The 19,496-nt window shown below is 48.4% G+C and overlaps 9 protein-coding genes across 9 annotated transcripts; 1 reads left to right on the forward strand and 8 right to left on the reverse strand.

Annotated features, from left to right (window-relative positions):
* Positions 1 to 105: 105 nt before the first annotated feature.
* On the reverse strand, positions 106 to 1,543 carry HD556DRAFT_1247376 (glycoside hydrolase family 18 protein; the record flags this gene model as incomplete). The annotated part of the gene is made up of 5 exons (XM_041298696.1): positions 106 to 276; positions 332 to 974; positions 1,031 to 1,176; positions 1,236 to 1,323; positions 1,383 to 1,543. 5 exons carry the CDS (start codon positions 1,541 to 1,543, stop codon positions 106 to 108), a joined length of 1,209 nt encoding a protein of 402 aa, XP_041154388.1.
* Positions 1,544 to 2,893: 1,350 nt separating this feature from the next.
* Positions 2,894 to 3,566, reverse strand: HD556DRAFT_1434549 (uncharacterized protein; the record flags this gene model as incomplete). Its single annotated transcript, XM_041305339.1, has 2 exons — positions 2,894 to 3,068; positions 3,268 to 3,566. 2 exons carry the CDS (start codon positions 3,564 to 3,566, stop codon positions 2,894 to 2,896), a joined length of 474 nt encoding a protein of 157 aa, XP_041154389.1.
* Positions 3,567 to 3,625: 59 nt separating this feature from the next.
* HD556DRAFT_1000030 (uncharacterized protein) lies at positions 3,626 to 4,737 on the reverse strand. Its single transcript, XM_041295834.1, has 3 exons — positions 4,413 to 4,737; positions 4,321 to 4,363; positions 3,626 to 4,236 (listed from the first exon to the last, which is right to left on the reverse strand). The coding sequence occupies exons 1-3, from the start codon at positions 4,587 to 4,589 to the stop codon at positions 3,800 to 3,802; spliced, it is 657 nt and encodes a 218-aa protein (XP_041154390.1). The 5' UTR covers positions 4,590 to 4,737; the 3' UTR covers positions 3,626 to 3,799.
* Positions 4,738 to 5,268: 531 nt separating this feature from the next.
* On the reverse strand, positions 5,269 to 6,434 carry HD556DRAFT_999746 (signal peptidase 22 kDa subunit). Its single transcript, XM_041312229.1, has 5 exons — positions 6,117 to 6,434; positions 5,959 to 6,032; positions 5,773 to 5,849; positions 5,574 to 5,686; positions 5,269 to 5,524 (listed from the first exon to the last, which is right to left on the reverse strand). The coding sequence occupies exons 1-5, from the start codon at positions 6,257 to 6,259 to the stop codon at positions 5,395 to 5,397; spliced, it is 537 nt and encodes a 178-aa protein (XP_041154391.1). The 5' UTR covers positions 6,260 to 6,434; the 3' UTR covers positions 5,269 to 5,394.
* A 1,524-nt stretch (positions 6,435 to 7,958) lies between these two features.
* HD556DRAFT_1449210 (uncharacterized protein) lies at positions 7,959 to 10,540 on the reverse strand (the record flags this gene model as incomplete). Its single annotated transcript, XM_041307566.1, has 9 exons — positions 7,959 to 8,607; positions 8,738 to 9,223; positions 9,281 to 9,373; positions 9,430 to 9,570; positions 9,620 to 9,630; positions 9,678 to 9,991; positions 10,062 to 10,100; positions 10,157 to 10,200; positions 10,416 to 10,540. 9 exons carry the CDS (start codon positions 10,538 to 10,540, stop codon positions 7,959 to 7,961), a joined length of 1,902 nt encoding a protein of 633 aa, XP_041154392.1.
* Positions 10,541 to 11,538: 998 nt separating this feature from the next.
* Positions 11,539 to 13,568, reverse strand: HD556DRAFT_1411750 (Alpha/Beta hydrolase protein). The gene is made up of 13 exons (XM_041304189.1): positions 13,370 to 13,568; positions 13,128 to 13,320; positions 12,955 to 13,063; positions 12,729 to 12,896; positions 12,665 to 12,678; positions 12,536 to 12,611; positions 12,409 to 12,483; positions 12,327 to 12,341; positions 12,229 to 12,274; positions 12,148 to 12,179; positions 12,036 to 12,098; positions 11,935 to 11,979; positions 11,539 to 11,885 (listed from the first exon to the last, which is right to left on the reverse strand). The coding sequence occupies exons 1-13, from the start codon at positions 13,375 to 13,377 to the stop codon at positions 11,854 to 11,856; spliced, it is 876 nt and encodes a 291-aa protein (XP_041154393.1). The 5' UTR covers positions 13,378 to 13,568; the 3' UTR covers positions 11,539 to 11,853.
* A 247-nt stretch (positions 13,569 to 13,815) lies between these two features.
* On the reverse strand, positions 13,816 to 15,240 carry HD556DRAFT_1411754 (uncharacterized protein). The gene has a single exon (XM_041304190.1). It carries the CDS (start codon positions 14,953 to 14,955, stop codon positions 14,254 to 14,256), a length of 702 nt encoding a protein of 233 aa, XP_041154394.1. The 5' UTR covers positions 14,956 to 15,240; the 3' UTR covers positions 13,816 to 14,253.
* Positions 15,241 to 15,971: 731 nt separating this feature from the next.
* On the reverse strand, positions 15,972 to 17,582 carry HD556DRAFT_1000753 (Homocysteine S-methyltransferase). Its single transcript, XM_041295835.1, has 3 exons — positions 17,474 to 17,582; positions 17,276 to 17,421; positions 15,972 to 17,223 (listed from the first exon to the last, which is right to left on the reverse strand). Exons 1-3 carry the CDS (start codon positions 17,510 to 17,512, stop codon positions 16,323 to 16,325), a joined length of 1,086 nt encoding a protein of 361 aa, XP_041154395.1. The 5' UTR covers positions 17,513 to 17,582; the 3' UTR covers positions 15,972 to 16,322.
* A 1,112-nt stretch (positions 17,583 to 18,694) lies between these two features.
* On the forward strand, positions 18,695 to 18,892 carry HD556DRAFT_1247478 (uncharacterized protein; the record flags this gene model as incomplete). The annotated part of the gene is made up of 1 exon (XM_041298702.1): positions 18,695 to 18,892. A coding segment is annotated over one exon (198 nt), but the record flags the coding sequence as incomplete, so codon positions are not given.
* Positions 18,893 to 19,496: the final 604 nt, after the last annotated feature.

Below are 19,496 nucleotides of genomic sequence, written 5' to 3' on the forward strand. Positions count from 1 at the left end.
GGAACATCGCTCGGGGTATTTTGGAACTGACATCACAGGGTAACTATGACATGGCAGAAGACAACAAGAAGACGTGGGTATACTTGTGGAACAAGGCAGATTAATCTACACAGCGCTATTGATAGCATTGACGAGGATATTGTTATAGTCTCCACCGGCCTGCCACATAGCATATCCGAGCAGCCCAGTGTTTTTGATGAACGTGCCTTTGGCCGTGAATGAATCCGCGTTGTCATAGGAAATCATGACCTCGGACGTTTCATTGTAAACGTAGGGCTGACAACAAGTCCATCAGAAACAAAAGCAGTTCCTTTTTCAGGGGTGTACGCACCGTTTGGCTGCATGAGTCAACCCGAGAGTAGATACCAGGGGCAGTCGTACCTTCCGAGTTGAGGAAGCCACCGTCGACCAGTCCCCAGAAGTCAAAGGTACCTCCAGATCCTGCGTAATTACCACAGGAATCCACGCTCCCAGTGTTATCCCATGCATCCCCTACGGGCTGATTAGCTGAATTAAAAGCGGGGTAAGCGGCTAGCGTCTTCGTGCCAGACACGAATGCATCAGAGGGGCTGACGCTATAAGAGTGTCCGTATGATGCAACACCCAGGACGATCTGATCAACGGGCATTTTTGCATTTGACCAAGCCTTCACTGCGGAATCAGCAGAGCCTTGTTGCTCAGACGAGGTCGCACAGGAATCCTCGAGTGGGGCGTTAGGGCCAACACCAGAGGACCACGAACCCCAAACATCATAGTCCATGATAGCAACGTAGTCAAGAACCTCTGCAAAGGCAGAGACATCAGTCGACGGATTGCCGCTGGAATCACGAAATGGCGTTAGAGATACTGCTGCCGAAATGGTGAGATTCGAGCAACTTTCTTCGCGAAGTTCTTGGAGAAAGGAAAGAAAGTTTGCGCTGTCATCAGAATTGACGATATTACAGCCAATGCCTTGCTTATCTGGATACTCCCAGCTAAATTAAAGTGGGTCAGGGATATGATATCGATGTGATGCAGCTGACATACATACTCGAAGTTGACACCATCTAGATCGTATTTTCCGACGAAATCTAGCACCGTGTCGACGAATGCAGTGCGATTTTCCGCTGTTGCGACGTTAGAAGAAAAGTAAATGCTGCCACCCCAACCTCCAATGGCAATATGGGCTTTAACACCCTGACAAGTCCCAATCATTGGCTCAGCGACCAAACATGGACACGAGTTGTCAATCTTACGTGTGCATGTGCTTCTGACACAAAGACAGGAAGCAACGCGCCATTCGACCCTTCTAGTGATATAGTATTCACATCTGAAGTGGTTGTTCTGAAGATTGTCGATCAACATCGTCATAGGTCTGTCACAGAATGGGAGCTTCCACCTACGCAAAAGAATAGTACACCGTGTTGTATTTGTCCCAGCTGATATTGGACACCGGGTATCCGTTAGTAGAATGCCAGCCAGCATACCACGCGCCAGCAACCTTGGATGCATAAGCGGAAGACAGGAGCGTAAGGGGGGCTGCGAGCCTCAGTAACTTGAACATTATGGTGTACAACAGTGAAAAGGCGGGGCTTCCGTACGCAGCGACGATGAACCCATTACTTATGTATACATGACTTAGCAATGGCAAGGATCCGAGTAAGTCACGGTGCAGAGTTGCACCCGAGAGAAGCCATCATAGTGACGAGCTTTTTTTTTCTCCGATTGGAGGAAAAAAAAATATTGCTCACAGGGACATGCAGCGACGACATGAAGTAACTTGTACATGTGGGTAAAAATCAACACTCGAATAACCGTAACGTCGAATACCTCTACTCACCAAACTCTAAACCACACTTCAAAGTTTTGGCAACGGCCCGGTTTGAACCGTAATTTCGCTTCGAGTAGTACGAGCTCTTGGCAAGCGATCTTCCATGACTCGTTGCAGCCTAGTCGCGGTCGGGATATTCGGTACAGTCGCCATCGTTAGAGCATCATTTCGACAAATCGACGTTAGTCTCCGAGTGTCGGACGGTTCGTATTACGAACTCGAGCACGTATTTTAGCACAGCCACATTATAGTCCAAGTCATAAATAGGGGAAGTAGCTGATGCGCCTTGGTAGCTGATTCGGGCCAAAGCTGCTACATTCAGTTTATCATTCCAGACAGCAATTCACGCGTAGGGTCCAGGCCCGTAGATCCGGGTGAATGATCATATGGTTGTCCTCAGAAAATGCTAGTGCGACCTCGACTCGCAGTGTTTCTAAATGGACGTTCTGATGCTATGCATCCCATCATAGTAACGAGATAAATAATTCTTGAGACTACCGGTGTCCGGTATAGTGAATATCCTGTGGATTTCCGAGCCGGAGCTCGTGTGCGAGTTAACATACATACTTGCTCTTATTAATGTTTCGGGGATAAAGCGTTTCAGCCTAAATACTGCCTCATGCAGTTTGGGTTCCGGTGACAGGGGCCAAGATTTTTGAATTCGTCACATCCCCAGGTGATCTTTCCTGAGCCCAGTTGTCGGCTACTTGGTAGCTGAAAATTATGCGGAAAGAGAGCTAAGCGGTTCACACCGGATGTCAGGTCAATCGCTCATGTTCGAGTCAGCCGTCGACGACGTACCAGACGAATATCACACCAGGAGCACACGTCCTTCAACGTAGCTACATGGTGGCTATGTGCGAGACAGTAAACCAAATAAGAGCCTTGACCGAATACATGAGGTATAATGGGATAAATCGGAACGAAAGCGACAAGAGCATAGCGACGACAACATGCGAATATGCAGATGACGAGCATACAATAACGGATTCACACACACACCATTACGGCGATGAGTAATGCGAACAGACGGCATAAAATATCCAAAGTAAATGACTCAAGAAGGAGATCAGAGGCCGATGACTATGGCCGTTTGTCCACAGATCGTTTTCGACCCGGCCTTATCACTTTTGGATTCCCTGCATTGCTTTCCGGTGGCGGAGAGCCGCTTCCTCGGGGATTCAGCGACCGGCGCTTCCTCATTCCCCGACGCGACTCTAGTGGATACTCGCATTTCAAATGCCTACGAGCGCACTGACTGAGAAACAAAGACACAAAAGTCAGCCAAATGTCGAAATAAATTGATGGTGGCGCGGATATCAGCGAACAGGAAAGTGGTGTTAATTAAGAAATCAATCGCACGAAACCGGCAAATCATTACCACGCCGATAAGGCGTGAAGAAGCAAGGGACACATAATAGTACATTCCTGAATGGGCAGAGGACCGTGATACTCACTTGCATGTCCTGTCCTTACTACCCGGGACGGGTGGGCCACACGCAATTTTCCGGCCTCGGCAGAATAAGCATGCAAGCGCTGGTTTCTTATCCATCGATCGTTTGGGGTGTGGTGACGGCGATATCCGTAATGCCCCCCTCGGGGACGGTGAACGTTGATAAGGGGATCCCGTCTTTCCGCCATGAGGGTGAGAAGAACTTTCGTTTGGGGAGTGGTAGTGCTGTTGGTTTGTATGTATGAAGGCTGGAGTTGATGATTCGACCTCGACAAACATATAAGACTGGCTAGGGACTGTCATTGGGGCTTCTGATGCATCACAATGCGAAGTGGACAGGAAAGTTGTGCTATGAGGGGAGCATGGAGAGGGAGATTCTGACATTGTATCCTGAGGCGAATAAGGTTGGAACTGTCGAGGAGGGACCGAATGAACGGGTGGCGGATATGGTAGGTGATCCATAGGCGGCTCGTCATCCAGTGTTGAGATGTTTGGCTTTATATCTTCAGTCTCATGAGCCATAGGACTCAGTGTCCCTATCGGGATGGCCTCCTCGTACGCACAAGCTGGTTGTCGAGAATGACGCAAGGGGGGAATCGATGATGGGAGGTCCGATGGATTTGAAAAGCCCCCAAAGGCCTTATAAAAGACAATGATGCTGTCAAAAATAGAGCACGCGTAACTCCACAGAAATGATTCACCTGTTGGATCAGACTCGATTCACGTTTGATGGGGTTCACGCCACTATGCCCTGCAAGAGCCATAGCAGAAACACGTGTACCAATGGGTGCTCGTGCAGAGGTTGAAGTGGATAACTGTCCGAGAGAATCGACTAGCGTGTATGATTTCGAAATCTGAAATGAGGATGGATTGGTATGAGGAGTATACTGGGCGGTAGTGATGCACGGTGAGGAATCGCCGCATTGTTGCATGTGTGTTTGGCCTTGCAAGCTCCAACCGCCTTGATCCGAATCTTCGGGGCACGGGATAAGAACAGGTTGACCATACATTTCAAAGAACTGGAGGTCTGATTCGTCCAAAGAATTGAAGTATGCACCTGATTGAAGTTCTTCAAAAGTAAATGCTCGTTTTACTTTGACCTGGTATCGAGTTGAGAGAACTATGATCGGAGACGACAAAAATACATACACTTATATCAAAACCTTCTGCATAACCGTTAGATTGGTTCGATGGCCTAGATGTCACATGAGATGATTGGTTGAGCGCGTCACAGGGTATAGGGTTTTGGGAGCTGGATGCGCTTGGTTGGGGATAATGCCAATATCGAGTGCCTTCAGGAGGCGTATGAGTGGAGACAGAAGACATGTAGACGGAGTGAAGGAAGCAAAATGGTTGTGGGGGAATGTTTTGTGTAAACGGAAGGTCAGTTGACGGCAGGGGATAAATCTCCAGTTTGAAGGCGGTGAGTGTCTTTTATATATATTAAGACTCACTGAAAAAGGTACATTGCGTATTTGGTAACATAAGAACTTTCGGGTTCATTTGCAGCCAGTTTATACTAAGCTAGGCTGAGTTTAGGAACCCACGCCTCTGGCAGGCTCGAAGTCAGACGACGAGAGATGTCAACGATTACAGCAACAGGTCTGAATCAGTTTCCGTAATTATTCTCGTAAGCAAAATGACCCACAATCGCGTTTCTCCATTTTTAAAGGATTTGATATCAATGAAAACACAACAGCTAGCTGCAGTCCTTTCATCGACCTAATCAAGCTCATTAAACACATCCATTTTTTTAAAAACATCGCACAAACCTTGGCTTGATAACGTGAGGAGTGAGCAGATCGCGAGAGATTCGATCGTATACTCTATCTTGGCAGCTTCCATTGTTTTCCCGCTTTGTCAGACTTGCGCTGACCATGACACGCCTTTACCTGCGGTCCGCTTAGCATTATTGTCACCGAAACTATATAGAACAACGAGGAAGTTACCCCCATCGGTAACAAAAATCGCACTTCAGTATGGTTACGCTCGCTGGATCTCTCCGACTCGCCCAGACACTCAGATCACAAGACTGCATACACCACTTGCCTGGCCTTTGCATAAATTCTACTCTCACAAAGACTGGGATGTAACTAGATCCTGAGTCTCCCTATCATTTCCAAATCGACCCTCATGACACAGAGTCTCGAGCATCAGGAAAGTCGATGGCTTCCGTCGTACGAGCAGCTTCTCCATAAGTGAGCACGCCAACATACGGCATCACACTATATTTGAGCGAATATTGGGCGGGAAGTACGTTGCTATCCGATTCATCAGCATGGGGTGCTCCATTATCGGATTCTGACTCACCTGAAAGATCCCGACAGGTCGCGAAGTTTGTACTTTTCTTTCTGTATAATGTCGATCGTGGCATCATCTTTTCTCCGTACAATGCGATCCCAGATAACTACGGTGTTGTTGACCTTCAGAAGTGCGTCAGACAATGTATGTTTAATCTCCCCCGCTCGTATGCATGAAGCAATTGAGATCATAATGGTAAATTGCTTACCCCTTGTGCATTTGTATACTCGGCCTCAAGGTACACGAATAACTGCTTCGTGTTCCAGTTAAAAAGTGGCGTCAAGTCTGGAACAACCCAAAATCAAATCACGTATAAGAAACCGCGATTGTGCGACAGAAAGTGGTGGATCCCCGGTGAGGCTCTTCCGCTGTCATCGCGATGAAAAATACGTACCGGCCGAAAGGTTAAATTTAACAAAACCAATTTCCTCATTTCTGAAAGGATAACGTCTCGTTTTGGAGTGAAACCTACGGAATGTCAAGGTAAGTCACTGACGTGAGAGACACGACGAAGGCAAGACTCAGGCTGACGCAAGAAATCGAGTCACTTACACCTTCAAAGAGACGATATCCAGACTACCCTTGGAATCCGCGTTGAAGAGGAAAGAGGAAAGAGCTACAGCTCCAAGCAAAACCATTACACACGTGGACCAAAGACCGGATATGCCATTCGCTCGAGCGTAAATGCTATGCATCCTGTAGTGCGCGCGCAAGAGAATGAAGAAGCTGGAATATGACAACTGTTTCAAGTAAAGGAACAAACGAGTAGCTGCCACGGCAGACAGACGTCACGTCTGAGCAAACACGTATGAATACCATAATTTCCATTTTTGGCTATTTGGTTTTATCATTCGAAGTCACGAATTATACAACATGTGCCTCCACAATTCACTTCATGTTGCTAACCTGAATCATTATACATTAATATCATGATAGTGCATGGTGCAAAGTGCGTTCGAAAACACGTTCCTGCAGTTTTTTTTGTCTTATGAAACGGTGAAGCGTATATAAGGATATGTATCATGCTGAGTGTCTACCACCGCTGTCAGACGCTATCTTACTCTAATCAATTTCAGGCCTCATTCTGATTGTGACTAGGATACAACCAGGCAGCAAGTCCCTACTAGAACCCAGGGTCTCGGCGTATTACAAGGTAATTAACGAGCGATGTTCGTATGAAGATGTTGCAGTGCATGACCTTGCCATTATTGGTGCAGCATCCTCGATCGATGCCTGGAGAACTCAACCAACCAGCGCTGTCACATGCTTCCAACATGGCTTCAATCATATCGCCTGCACCACACCGCCAGGACGTTTTGTCCCACTCAAGCATAGATCTTCCTACTTCTGGCCATGGGCGCTGTTATACTGCCACATATGCACGTCTTCGCCCTGCCTGGTATCGGATTTGGTCTGGTCTATCATTTATAATATAATCTGTTTATATCCTTCTAGTCTCTACTTGTTTGATTCAGAAGATGCGCCACCAGTCCAGACCCTTCACAACACCGTCTTTATGATGCCCACCGAACGTACGTATCATCACAGTCAATTTCTGCCTAGTCTCGGCGCCTGAAGCTGGACCAGTTAGGTGTCTAGAGCATGTCGTAAGTCACCAAACATCTTATCTGATGTCATGCTTGTCTTTTTCCTTTTCGACCGTACCATATGATCGTGGGGCAATACCATAGTGGCTGCATTTCCATGGGCACTTGATGTAGCCCTTCATTTCCGCATACAATTGCTGATTTGTGAGCACGTCATCATGTGGAATGCTCCAGGGTTATTCGGATCTTTCATAGATGGTGATAGCAGGTTTTTTTTATTAAGCTCGCAAGTTGACGTGCAGGTGGTGTTCCATGAAATGGAACAATGCTTCATTGTCCCATTGTTGGTCGGATCTTGGCCGTTAATATGTCCAGTCATATTATGAATTGTTCATCGCACAGAAGAGGCTGTCACGGTCGACCCTTCCTACCCCACTACAGATGGGATTATTCCCCATCATTTTTGTTTTCATTGCCCAGGTTCGGTATCCCCACGGCCTACAGGCTAGAAAGAACAAGGAACAGGCAGATAGTGGCGGCTCAATGTTCTTCTGATGATATCTCGTTAATGGCCGTCCGAATACTGGAATAATCCCCAAAAGATAAATTGACCATACATGGAAGATTTTCAGGGCCGTGAACATGTCTCCGGGTAGAAACGGGGGTGGCGTCGTTTGTTGTCTTGTCTGTCCCCAAAAAGCACTAGGAATATCGAACCGCAGTCCAGTATTAATGAGGGTGACTGACAAAAATGCAACCTGTATCCAATCTACGCGAGGCAAAGTCACCCTTGAATAAGTATGAAGCCCATAGGTACACATATCCTAATCATCCTAGCATCTGGACGCTAGTCGTCCTCCTGCTTGAGACTCGTGCTACTCGGCACCCATACCAGGTCTTCCTCATCTTTCTCACTTTCACCTGCTGTACCATCTTCATCACTACTGAGTGCCCAGTCTCCCTCGATCTTCCTATCCAACGTTGCGATCTTCGCACCACGAGAGCGAAGAAATGCGATCACCTCGCGTGCTCGCCTGTATCCCCTGGCGTCAGTTACTGGATCGCTATCTCCCCCATCATCTGCCAAGGAGGTGGGTGAATTTTCTTCAACCCAGCCAAACCTCTTTGCCAAGTGGATGCTCGCGATCACGCTCTTCTCCTCTCCGCTTGCTTCCAAGGTCGTCAGGAACTCAGCAAGAGCCTTCACAGCCTCTCCACGTGCCCGCAGTAAATGCCTCATAATTCTTCTTGATGAAGGCCTGCGACGGGACGCAATCCTGACAGGCGGCTCATCGGTGATCTGTGGTGGTAAGGAGTGTAGCGTCCCCGACGATGTGCCTGGAGTAGAGGAATTTGGCCGATTCTTGTCGATCCAAGGGTTCTCAGGAGGTACTAGAGGGGTTGTATATTGGGACAGTGCAGACAGAGAAAGCTCCCATCGCCTGGGAGCCCATACGCCGACGAGAACGCGCCATGCTGCAATCACACGCTTGAGACTTGATATTTATAGGTAAGCTAATAAGAATATGAAATCAGAATAGTTGGAACTTACTTCATGTAGATATCTGTAGATAAGTTTCCATTACTCCGTTAGTATAGCTCACATTTCCAGCGTTCTAAATATACGTGCCATTGATCAATCTATTGTGATAATATGCAAACGCCCAGACTGTGAATGCTGCCACAAGAGCACCAAAACCTGTGTACCAGAGCATCGCCCAGAGCGCCCAGAACGTGGCAGGGTAAATCATCATGCACGATAACAAGCCAAAAACGGCTTTGTTCTGCGCCTGGGTCTCCTCTTCATGCTCCACTAAACGAGCGCCAATTCGGCCCATGACATATACCGGTGTGTGAAGTAAAAGCGGGATGAGGAAGAAGGGAAGGCGAGTCAGGGCAACAAGCGTGTCGCGAATAAGGACAGAGAGGGTCAGCAAACGTGACGGCAGGGGAGTTGGGTGAGAGGGAGATAGCATTGGCGGAAGTGGAAGTGAGGACAAGACGGAGTTCGTAAGATTGGTAGACTGAAGAAGTGAGTAATACCCCAAAAGGTGACGTCGAACGGTCGAGAAGTTCGCAGTAGCGTCCGTTGTGGAAAATAGATCAACAAGACTACAACAGTACGTGAGCTGCCGATACCAACTGAATAGACGAAGCGTGAAATCGTACGTCTGTGAAATCGTGACGAATTCTTCGAGGTCGATCGAGCGCTCATCTTCCCAGAGAAGATCCCTGGCCATCCGAGCACTGTAAAGGGTATCCCTAATTAACACATAATGAGAGTCCGCACACACCGCAATGAAATAATATTGAAATACCAGTCAGGAGCATTGATGGTTGCCTCGACCAGCTCCCTCTCGATTGCACCTGTGAGGCGCTTGGCCGCTGCCCGTGGCGCCCCTTCTAAATCCGAAAAGAATTGTTCCTTATACTCATCCATCGAAACTGGTTCACCAAACCTAATGACATCAGCACACGTACTATATCTCCATGCCGACTAAATCTCACTTCACAATGACCTGTGCTGGATTTAGTGAAGTGCCTTTCGAAGAATCAGGGAACATACACTGCTTCGATACTTCGACTTATTCGTATACACGATGGCGGCGGGGATGATCCGGACCCCGGGCCCCTTCACCCCGTTTTCCGCGGCCCACTTAGTATATTCTAGGGCAGCCCAGGCAGCGCCATCTTTTACTTGCATGATCCTCGGCTCTGTGTATGACGTGCCCTCCGGGAAAAGCGCAACCGCATCACCCCGTGCGAGAGCTTCGATAGTTCCCCGGAATAGATCTTGGCGGTTCTTCGACTTCCGGTCTACAGGAATATTACCAGACGAGTGAAGTACCCAAGAAAGGACTGGGTTCGCAAAGAGTGATGCTAAAAGCAAAGCGTGACGCGTTAACGGGATTCAGAATTGTGAGCTTGATAAGGCTTAGCTCGCCTTTACTCCAGTAGTGTAGAACACGACGATGTGGGAAGCTGGACGCTATGAAAGATACGATAAGCACGCGCAGGAACTACGAGAAGAACTATAAGACTAACAAAGGATAGCAGGATCGATCATCATGTTATGGTGAGTGGCGGTGCTGTAAAAAGTGGGTCAGTATTGGTTCTAGACTCTCTTCAGGCGCGGGAGATGTTGATTCAACATATGTGGGGGTCAGTAGTCACAACTGTGGATTCGTTTACGTTCCTAGGTCCATCCAATTGATCCTTCCAACTTCTAAGCGCTTAGGTCCAATGCAAACACGGGCTCAAGTGTCCCAGTCGACAGGCAAGTAATGAAAAATACGAAACTTACACAATGATCGGTCCATCCAGCGGAACGTGCTCGCCTCCAATTACACGAACTTCTGTGAAAAACGACCAGAGAGACCAGTCCGCAATGCGGCGGATGATGAGGTGTAATACTTTCGAGTCGGACATCTTAATGAGTTGGCCGAAATATAGCAGTAATAAGGCGCGAATATATGTTGTGATATAGCAAGAATGGTTGATGGCAGCGTAGAGCAGAGCTCAGCGGGGAGAGACTACGAACACCGGCTGCAAAATGCTGCACGGCCTGAAAAGATGTAATAACGGCAACTTTTATGGAAACACGTGCGCTAACTTCCATTGCTCCCGCACTGTGACAAGACTGCCAGCTAAGTACTACCTGCAACTTCTCTTGCTCAGCTTGGTGTTGCAACTGTACGATTGCCATGTATGCATTGTTGGCTGTCAGTCTCTAAATGCCACCTAGTAGTGAGTCTCCCCTAGTTGGACCTTGTGGGAGAAAGACAGTTGTCCCCTAACCTTAAGTACCTGCACGCCGCATTACTTAATAGTACTCAGGACCATCATGATAGCCTGCCACGCATATTACTCTGCATCTGTCATAGTTGTACGAGAAAATCTCGTGGAGGATCTGCGCAGCGTACGTACAACCTTAGCTGTAAACCTCTCGGCGATACCCAACCTCAGTTAACCTGCTGAGTTGTCCCAAACGAGCTTCATGCGCACTGAAGGCGCCCCTGAGTACACCGCGGGAGCTGCCCTTACTGCACCTGGACATATAAGCGTGGTAGAATCGTGCGTCTGAACCGGTTTAGGGTTGCATAGTCTTCTGCAGTCGATATGAACATTACTCAATGACATCTCATTTCGCCATTTGAGCGCGCAGGACGAAATAAACTGTCAAGTAAGGTTTGTGTGCTGTTCCTTTCGGGAAGAGTGAACTACAGGAAAGCTGGCTGACACTTCTGACGTGAAGTATACTCATCATGGCGCGATAACTCAGCACTAATAGACAACGTCAGCGCCAACGGAGCAGCGAGAGAGATTCTATAACGAACTTCTTGGAAACTCTCGCAGTGCTTCTCGCCGAAACAAAAGACTCTGGAGATCACGAGGGGACAGGCGCAATAGTAGTGCAAAGAGCTGATCAGAAAAATGGGGAGTTAGCCGGACAGACGTCAGACGTGGTCCCATGAAGGCGGAAATGGGCGAAATATCTTCACATGAGCGGCTTCAGAGTCCAAGTGATTCGTACAATAATACACAATGGAAACTCAACTAGTACAACCAAACCATCCATGTGACTTCCAGAAACGCAATAAATCCATGGACGCCTTCATGAAGGACGTACCAGTAGTATGGCGGAGGAAAGAAATATACACATATACGAAAATAGGGGGGGCTAAAGAGGGAGGCTCAGATCGGCTATCAACAATATCTGGATCAACCCGAAATCGCAGATGTCAGATGCAAACGGTGGGATCCGAGGCAATCGCTTCCCCATGTCTATCAGCATGTTAAACTAGAGAGAGAAAGATACTCACGCTGTTCGAAATACACCACATGTGCAGGATTGATACCAGTCGATGCTGTGTAGAAGGCACGTCAAACACGAGAAGGCACGGACACAACGGAGTAAATATACGTATGGATGCACTGCCTTCCGGGTCTTCGGCGCCCACACATCTACGTACGTGACGCGGGGCCGCTAAACGTTATATCAGTGGAGATCTTTTAAAAGGCAGAGTATTTCGAACGTGGTTCGGTGAACTGCCAATATTCCGTAGCACTGATGACCATGTGAGTTCGTGATAATTATATAGAGAATTAGACTTCACTGATGCTTGTAGCCTAGCCTCGTAGGTATCATTGTGGGCACACCATCTAAGTATAGCATTAATTTGGTTCTAAACAAAACGTACATCACAGGACATACCGAATGAATGCACGCCTGTAGTAGCATGCGAGATTCGAGTAAGCGAGGCATGATCTCTGAGGGACACAAAAGAAGAGGGTACCTCGAAAAACATTATCCACTCCAATCAGAGTTTCCACGAGCTCAGCGAATGAATGATCTCCTGTCCTTGGCTGGCCTGGCGGTCATATTCAGTAAACATCGCGCGATAGGGGTACGAAATTTGTCACCAAATGTGAATAATCGCAGCGCAGCATCAGGGAAACTGTTCCTGATAGATAATGCTGCAATTGATGCAATGGCGCCCTGCTCCAGGACAATGACATAAGTAATATCACGAAGAAGCACGATTTACGCACTCCAAGCGAATGACCTGCAAGCATAATTAATTTGTGTATATCGAGAAAAGACAGCGTGGCTTGCCGGACACAGTCACATCATACTGCGGAACTTCTTTAAACTGCTCGCGTAAGACATTAAGTACGCGATCTCCAACGCTTCTAAAAGCATAAAGAAAGCCTGTATGCACGTGGGCATCTGTGTTCTCTGGAAGGCCTGGTCCACGTAGTGGGGAAAGCAGGAGAGACGTATCTACTTGCCGTCGCGTGTCAAAAATTGCCATCTTAGAATCTTGCGCCTGAAAATTCACCAATGATTGCGCTTGAAATCTCACGACTGCCCCTGAATGCAACCACAAGTTCTTTCCTCGTGTCATCGCGAGCGATGAAACCTTGGGTACTCGTAATTGGATTTATAAACTGCATGTCATTCAAGCTGATATCAGTACACGACCGACCACAGAATCATCTACTATATGCGCACCTGGGCAACCAGTGTGTTTCCCATCGGACGTGGGCACAGGACTTGATACGCGCCAGATGCATACTTTGTGTATCTCACAAGCTCATTGTACAATTCCTCGGGAATACCCTTCTCAGGATCATGCACCGTACCTGGGAAATGGGGCCACTTCCATGACGAGCGGAGAGGACGCGCTGTGTCGTCGGGCGGATTGCTGTACCAATCGTTACAATGGATGTGTGCAGCATGATCAAGAAACGTACTTGTGCATGATGGTTCAGGGTCAAGTTGAAGCAACCGTGTCTGAGTCTGAGATCGCTAGATCCGGCAAGCCATCGGCAGGATCGATTCTGCCAAAGTGCTGACAGTATGGAACTGCACCCGACATCTTTTGGCCACAATGTAAGCCTTGAAGTCATTCCGAGCAATCACTCCGGTATTTGATTTACCTACATGCGGGCGTGCCAGCAAGAGTCAAAATCATATTGGTCTATCGCACGCCTTTCGTTCCCCGAGCTCCGCGGCGGTTATTGATGTTTGATTACCGACTCCTGGGCAACGCCGCGACGCCAACAGTAGTACTAGTCTTAAGTTGTCGTGTTTTACTACAGAATCTTTGACATGTAACTATGCCAGAGAGGGAAGAAGACCGGGCTCAGTTACTGGAGGTGCCGGTGATCAATGTAATCATCCACTTGACACACAAGACTTGCGATCCTCGCAACTTCCAAACATGTGCATGATTGTGCTAGCTATGTCTACAGTGGGGCATCAAGTGCGTCAAATCATTACAATGCGTAAATGTACAGAATGAGTGTGATGTTTAGAATGTACGATGAATGTGAATCGTTTGCGAAATATAAGGAATGTTAACAAGGCGCCGGCGCCCAAATTTAATAAAATATAAAATGTATGCTGGTCTCGGACTCCTGAAAAGCCCAGCGACTCTATGATGTTTGAACATGATATGCGACAAGGCTCCGACATTTGCTCGGTCTTCAATAATGGGACGAGCGTCTCCCCGAGCTACGGTGCTTCGCCGGTCCGCCCCTTCCATTACCAGTACCAGGTGACATGAACCCTAGCAAGCGCTTAAACAGAGGCTGAGGCTTCTTCTGAGCTGGTGGCTATTTTTGCACGTGACAAATCACGATGCGAGCGCAAAACAAACGACGAGCATCAGCGTCGACACAATGATGCAGGCGGAGTGGTAAAGGCGCACCCCATAGTGATACTCCAAACGACCGCTAGGGGCGTGATGGTACGACTGCGCTGGCCGCGAAGGTGAGTGGTACATCGTCCGCTGGTGAGATCCGTGTCCGTGGGACTGCTCCGGGTAATAATAGGCCGGAGAAGTGTGATGCCTCACGGGCTGCGATTGCTTCTGCGGATAAGGATAGGGCTGGGTGCGTTCGTACTGGTGTGTGGGGGCTGCAGCTGGTGGATAGATGGCTTGTATAGTTTGCGAGCGTGATGGTGGCTTGCGTGCTGGGCTAGTACGAGAATGTGATGTGGTTTGTATGGTGGTACGACTGGAGTGGGGGTATGACCATACTTCAACAGGCTGCGAGTGAGAACCTAAACGCGAGCGAGAAGAGGTGTGCCTATATGGATCCTCTTGTCTCATAGGAGGTATATTGTAAGTTTTCGAGCGGCTGGGCGCGGGGCGCTGCCATCTTCCATTTAGCTCATCATCATAGAACGAGCGGTCGCGCAATGTGGGCGACATGACGAATGGATTGGAGTAGGAATGAGCTTGAGCAGTTGTCTGGGATACCCAGTTTGAAACCCGAGCTTGTTGAGCGAGATAATGATCCCATGCTGCGGGTGAATAATCGTATTCAGTCATGAGTCCTGATGAAGTGGCGAACAGATGCAAAAAGTGCTGTTGTTGATATATGTACAGATGGATGGCTCGGATATGATACGAGGTTCCTGGAATGTGGCGTTGGCAGATGGCTGTCACTATACGAAGACCAACTGGTGAGATTCTGGGGGCAAGGCGATATTATCAAGTAAATCGATCTTGACCAATCCTAAAGAGACCGTGGAGAAATGGCGGCCTGTTATAAATTGGCTCCAATATAATGAGCCGCCAGGCCACCGAAAATAACGCGGAGGAACAACGTTTCCTGTCCACGAGGAAGGCGCAATTCTTATTGTCATGCTTATGTAAACAACACTAAACCCCCAGCGGCCTGTGGCCAATTGACCGCGTAACTCAACTCCTGCTTTTTGTGGTTTATATTCACATACAGTGCATATCCATACCAATGGTCCGCAAGCACCAGGTAAAAGGCTAGTACTGCATGTACTACCAAGGTTGCTACGAGCATTTCATCCCTAATTCAATATGCACGATCCGATGTCCGACTTTCGACGCGTTGCCTAATCCAATTGCCACTGGAAGGTCGGTGGGCTCGCGCCTGCGTGATGAAGTTGCAGTGACAACCCCCGGAAAATAGCCGCAAGATGGACGATAATCCGGAGATGCGCGCGTTTTTGTAAAGATCATCGCAGTAGTACTAAGTACTGATACGGGAGATGATATCGATGGTATCAATTCCTATCGATTCATACCCATTTGACAACGACGATGCGCCCAGCATGTGGGTCTGGGAAATTTGGCGGTAGTCGTCCTCTACGAAACACTTGAGCTACGTGGCCATTTTTGAAAATCGCGACAGGCTTTCCCCTCGACAACGTCATCTCACCTCTTGTGCCTTCATCTGCAAACACCCTTATCTCCTTCGTGCGTGGTTTACCTCTATCAATTTCAATTTTCTATCTATCTCATCCCGGAACTTCGACCTTCTGACATACATTTTCAAACGGGACAAGTTGGCCAAGTTTATTATCTCCCGAATGATTGACCTGCAGCCATCCTTCCTTCCAACTCCGGACCGCTAAACGTTGCAAGATACTTTTTTTGATTGGTAAGAACGAGTTTGACATCGATGATGGAACCGCATCATGCCAGTATGGTAATATGGCTGATCGAAACATGTTACAGATCAAGTTGTTGAAACACTGCTCAATCGACACTGCCCCTCTGTTGCCCTTTTGGGTTTCTTTTGTTGGCTGATATGGCAAGTACATGGATATGCCTATTTTATCCACCTCCGAGTCACTAGCAAGAACCCTCCATCATTCTACTTACCAGGATCAGACTGATCGACCAGCAAAGGCCGCAGTTTAGCTTTGCCAAGCCCTATCCTACTTCTCACTGAACGCCTCTCCCAGAGCCTTGATGTCACTTGGTCCAGTTTTACAGCAACCGCCGAAGATGATCTCGTTCCATCCCCTCCTTTTGGCCTCTTTGACGAGGCTAGCCAGATCCTCTGCCCATCGATCATTCTCCTCGGGTTCTCGGAATGCTTGAGTAGACAAATCAAATCCGCCACCTCCGTTGGGATGCAAAACTAGAAACAGTTTCCTATTCCCATGCATCGCCCGTTCAAATTCTTGGAGTAACTCCGGGATATACTTGAGCGCTGTGCAATTGATTCCAATACCATGTGGTACTGGTAGATCGTTGTCGTGGCGTATCATAGCGATGGCCGCTTCGGTAGGGGTATAGCGATCCCCTCCAGGTTGCCGAGTGTCTGGATACTTGCCATTGGGAAACGTTGCGGTGATCCACCAAGGCTTGGGACTGATAGTCTCCTTCATATTGTCCATTGCTTGCCTGATCGCTTCCACCTCTCTCACCAGCGGCACCGTCTCAAACGCAATAAAGTCGACCTTGTCCCATGTCTCTTTATCAGACGTGAATACCCGAAGTCGATCCTCGTGAAAGCGTGTCAATGCCTTCACGGAGTTATTCTTTGCTTCAATGTCATCTCCGAATGAGGTCGTATTTTCCTCTGAGTCACTGTAGGCTCGCGGCCCATACGGAGGAGGGTAAATCCCACCAAAATCTTGCATAGGGGCAAGTACAGCGCCAAAGGGACCAAGGGAGAGTGCGATATGGATTTCCTTCGGACTGACATCAAGGTGTTCCTTACAAAATTGATGTCTGGCTTGGTCCGCTATGTGAACGGCATTACGCATAGACTCAGTAGCGATTTCATGAGAGTATCCTGCGCGCTCGAACGATTCAAATGCAGCCTGGTAGCTGTGGATGACTGGTGCACAACTTGCGACAAAAACACAGCGGAGACACTTACGTCGCTGTGAGGAGGACCCTTGATCCAGCCTCGAGGAACGCAAGATGAGCTTGTTGCAGGGTATTTGGTGCATCAAGGATGATCCGCGCTGACCACAATGGGGTGTGCGAGATTGGGAGATGGAAGTGATCCTCTAGAGTAGTGCCCTGTGACGAGAAATGAGCTTGTTAGTACAAAACAACTTGTATTGTAACTCACGAGTCCTCCATCAGACAATAGTATTGTGTTTTTGAGCATGTTGTGGGTGATAACTTGAAAAAAAGAAGAGATAGCCTTAGACTACGACCTGACACGAAGCGCCGCGATGTTTTCCGATGTCATCATATAACGTTATCGTCATCATAACGTCATCGCAACGTTTCGTCAGCGCACATCATCGACGCCTCGCTTCTGCCATGCACTGTGGGTTAAACCCATGCAGTGTAGACGTCTTATCTAGGTGCTAACAGAACACGTCGATAATGTGCGCTCACTAACCAAGTCATTAAAACTTTACGGACGTTGTAACAGAGCCCGGCAGGGAAATCGCTGTTTGATTCAAGCCATCATCGCCACAGATGCATCACACCAACAAGTACGCACTAACAGGCAACGTGCAAACAATGGACAGTAGAGGCACCAGGAAGTTGGAAGACATTTAAAAGGGAGGCCTGCCAGCGGTAGTACGTGAGCTACTGTGTGGGCGTCTTTCGGAAGATCTCAGACGCCCCGATGTACACAGCTCAGATATCATGGGCTGGAGCGCTCAGGCTGGCTGTCAAACTCACGGTACGCTTCACCACTGGATTTTCGGTTCATCGCGTGCGTGTTCAGCATGATCTCGCTGGATTTTACACTCACTAATTAGCAAGCCTGACAGTGACATGGAGTCACAATCTCGTCTTCTCACCCGGACCCGCTCACGAGTCAGCGTGACTTCAAATATTGGCTTGTCAATCGACCTTGTGAAGCACTGTCGAGCGGCCTTGCAGGAGTGTTCCGTTGATCGATCCAGATTTCTCTCCAACCTCGCAAGGTCCATGACCCTTCACGTCAGAAACGAGGCATATTGTCTGACGTAGATGAGGCCATATCATGTCGATCTCCATCTGGCTGCGCTAGCGCTTCGTTCCCTTAGCCATCGTGGTGTCTCTCAATGAACTTTCCGCCAAACTTTTCAGGAGCGAAGTATTTTGTTTGACTTGGATGAAACCATTAAAGCTCAGTCGAGCTACTGGCACTCCGTACACAGATTCGAGCAGCTGGGCATCCTGCCCGGCCTGGATGGGATCATCGATCTTAATCGAGCTGCGTGAAAACTCTGTTCTTCCGTCCATTTCTTCCGATCGGAGTCTCTCGGCAGCTTGACCATTAGCTTTCCTGGCCTGGACGAGTCCACCAGGCTCAACCGGGTTGCATTAGCGCTTCGTCCCTGGCGATCCTGAACGATACACATATCTCGATAACCTTGCAAGCAGCCTACAAACAATATTTTGGCAGTGGGGCGTTATGTCTGACTTGAATGAGGCCATCGAGCTCAATCGAGCTACACTGGTGTCCTGTCCCCCCGATCATCTTCGTCAATCCATATCTCTCAACGCCCTTGCCATGAGCCTTCATGACAAATTCCAACAGTAGGGCGTCTTGTCTGAGTGAGGCTAACAAACACCATCAAGCTGCACTGGCGCTCTGTACCCCTGGCCATCCTCGTTAATGCAACCACGACCCTTCCTGACCTGGATGACGCCATCGAGCTCAATCGGGCTGCACTGGCACTTGCCACCTAGTAATATTAACCGATTCTCGACAATCTTGCCAACAGAATCCAAACAGGATTCATATTGCGGGGCATGCTGTCTGACCTGATTGAGGCTGTCGAGCTTAATCGGGCTTCATCATCCCAGCCATTCCATCAAGCAAGTCAGATTTCGTCTCCGTATGATCTCAGATGCATTGGATGCATCTCCTGAAGACGAGTCCACAGCTGACCATGTAATGGGATTATGTTGTTTCCCGGTTGGTATCGACGACAACGACTGGACCAACTTCGGCTGCTTTCTGGAGGTGAGAGAACAGTGGAGGCAGGAGAAATCGAGAAAAGTCGAAAAGTCAGGCAACATGCGGATACGGTACAGCTGGGACGCCTCGGTCATCCTTCGTACCCATGACCCTGTTCACGTCGCGCTTGTTGTTCACATAGGTGTCTGGATTTACCACTCGCAGCGCCAAGGTCGTGTGTACT

The sequence above is a fragment of the Suillus plorans genome, assembly GCF_016647745.1.
Source record: "Suillus plorans strain S12 chromosome Unknown HD556scaffold_85, whole genome shotgun sequence".
In the NCBI taxonomy this organism is placed as follows: Eukaryota; Fungi; Basidiomycota; class Agaricomycetes; order Boletales; family Suillaceae; genus Suillus; species Suillus plorans.

Excerpts from the sequence above, each read along its gene's own strand:
- HD556DRAFT_1000030 (XM_041295834.1), bottom strand. The coding sequence starts at position 4,589 with ATGTCTTCTGTCTCCACTCATACGCCTCCTGAAGGCACTCGATATTGG. Across the intron at positions 4,364-4,412 it reads CAGAAGGTTTTGATATAAGT|GTCAAAGTAAAACGAGCATT; the intron begins GTATGTATTTTT and ends ACTCGATACCAG. Across the intron at positions 4,237-4,320 it reads TTTTGAAGAACTTCAATCAG|ATTCGGATCAAGGCGGTTGG; the intron begins GTGCATACTTCA and ends CGTGCCCCGAAG.
- HD556DRAFT_999746 (XM_041312229.1), bottom strand. The coding sequence starts at position 6,259 with ATGCATAGCATTTACGCTCGAGCGAATGGCATATCCGGTCTTTGGTCC. Across the intron at positions 6,033-6,116 it reads GATATCGTCTCTTTGAAGGT|GTTTCACTCCAAAACGAGAC; the intron begins GTAAGTGACTCG and ends GACATTCCGTAG. Across the intron at positions 5,687-5,772 it reads AGTATACAAATGCACAAGGG|GTCAACAACACCGTAGTTAT; the intron begins GTAAGCAATTTA and ends GCACTTCTGAAG.
- HD556DRAFT_1411750 (XM_041304189.1), bottom strand. Across the intron at positions 12,897-12,954 it reads GATTTCAAGCGCAATCATTG|ATACGTCTCTCCTGCTTTCC; the intron begins GTGAATTTTCAG and ends GACGGCAAGTAG. Across the intron at positions 11,980-12,035 it reads GGAAGGCAGTGCATCCATAC|CATCGACTGGTATCAATCCT; the intron begins GTATATTTACTC and ends CCTTCTACACAG.
- HD556DRAFT_1411754 (XM_041304190.1), bottom strand. The coding sequence starts at position 14,955 with ATGACTGAATACGATTATTCACCCGCAGCATGGGATCATTATCTCGCT.
- HD556DRAFT_1000753 (XM_041295835.1), bottom strand. The coding sequence starts at position 17,512 with ATGCTCAAAAACACAATACTATTGTCTGATGGAGGACTC. Across the intron at positions 17,422-17,473 it reads TATTGTCTGATGGAGGACTC|GGCACTACTCTAGAGGATCA; the intron begins GTGAGTTACAAT and ends TTCTCGTCACAG. Across the intron at positions 17,224-17,275 it reads AGGGTCCTCCTCACAGCGAC|CTACCAGGCTGCATTTGAAT; the intron begins GTAAGTGTCTCC and ends AGTCATCCACAG.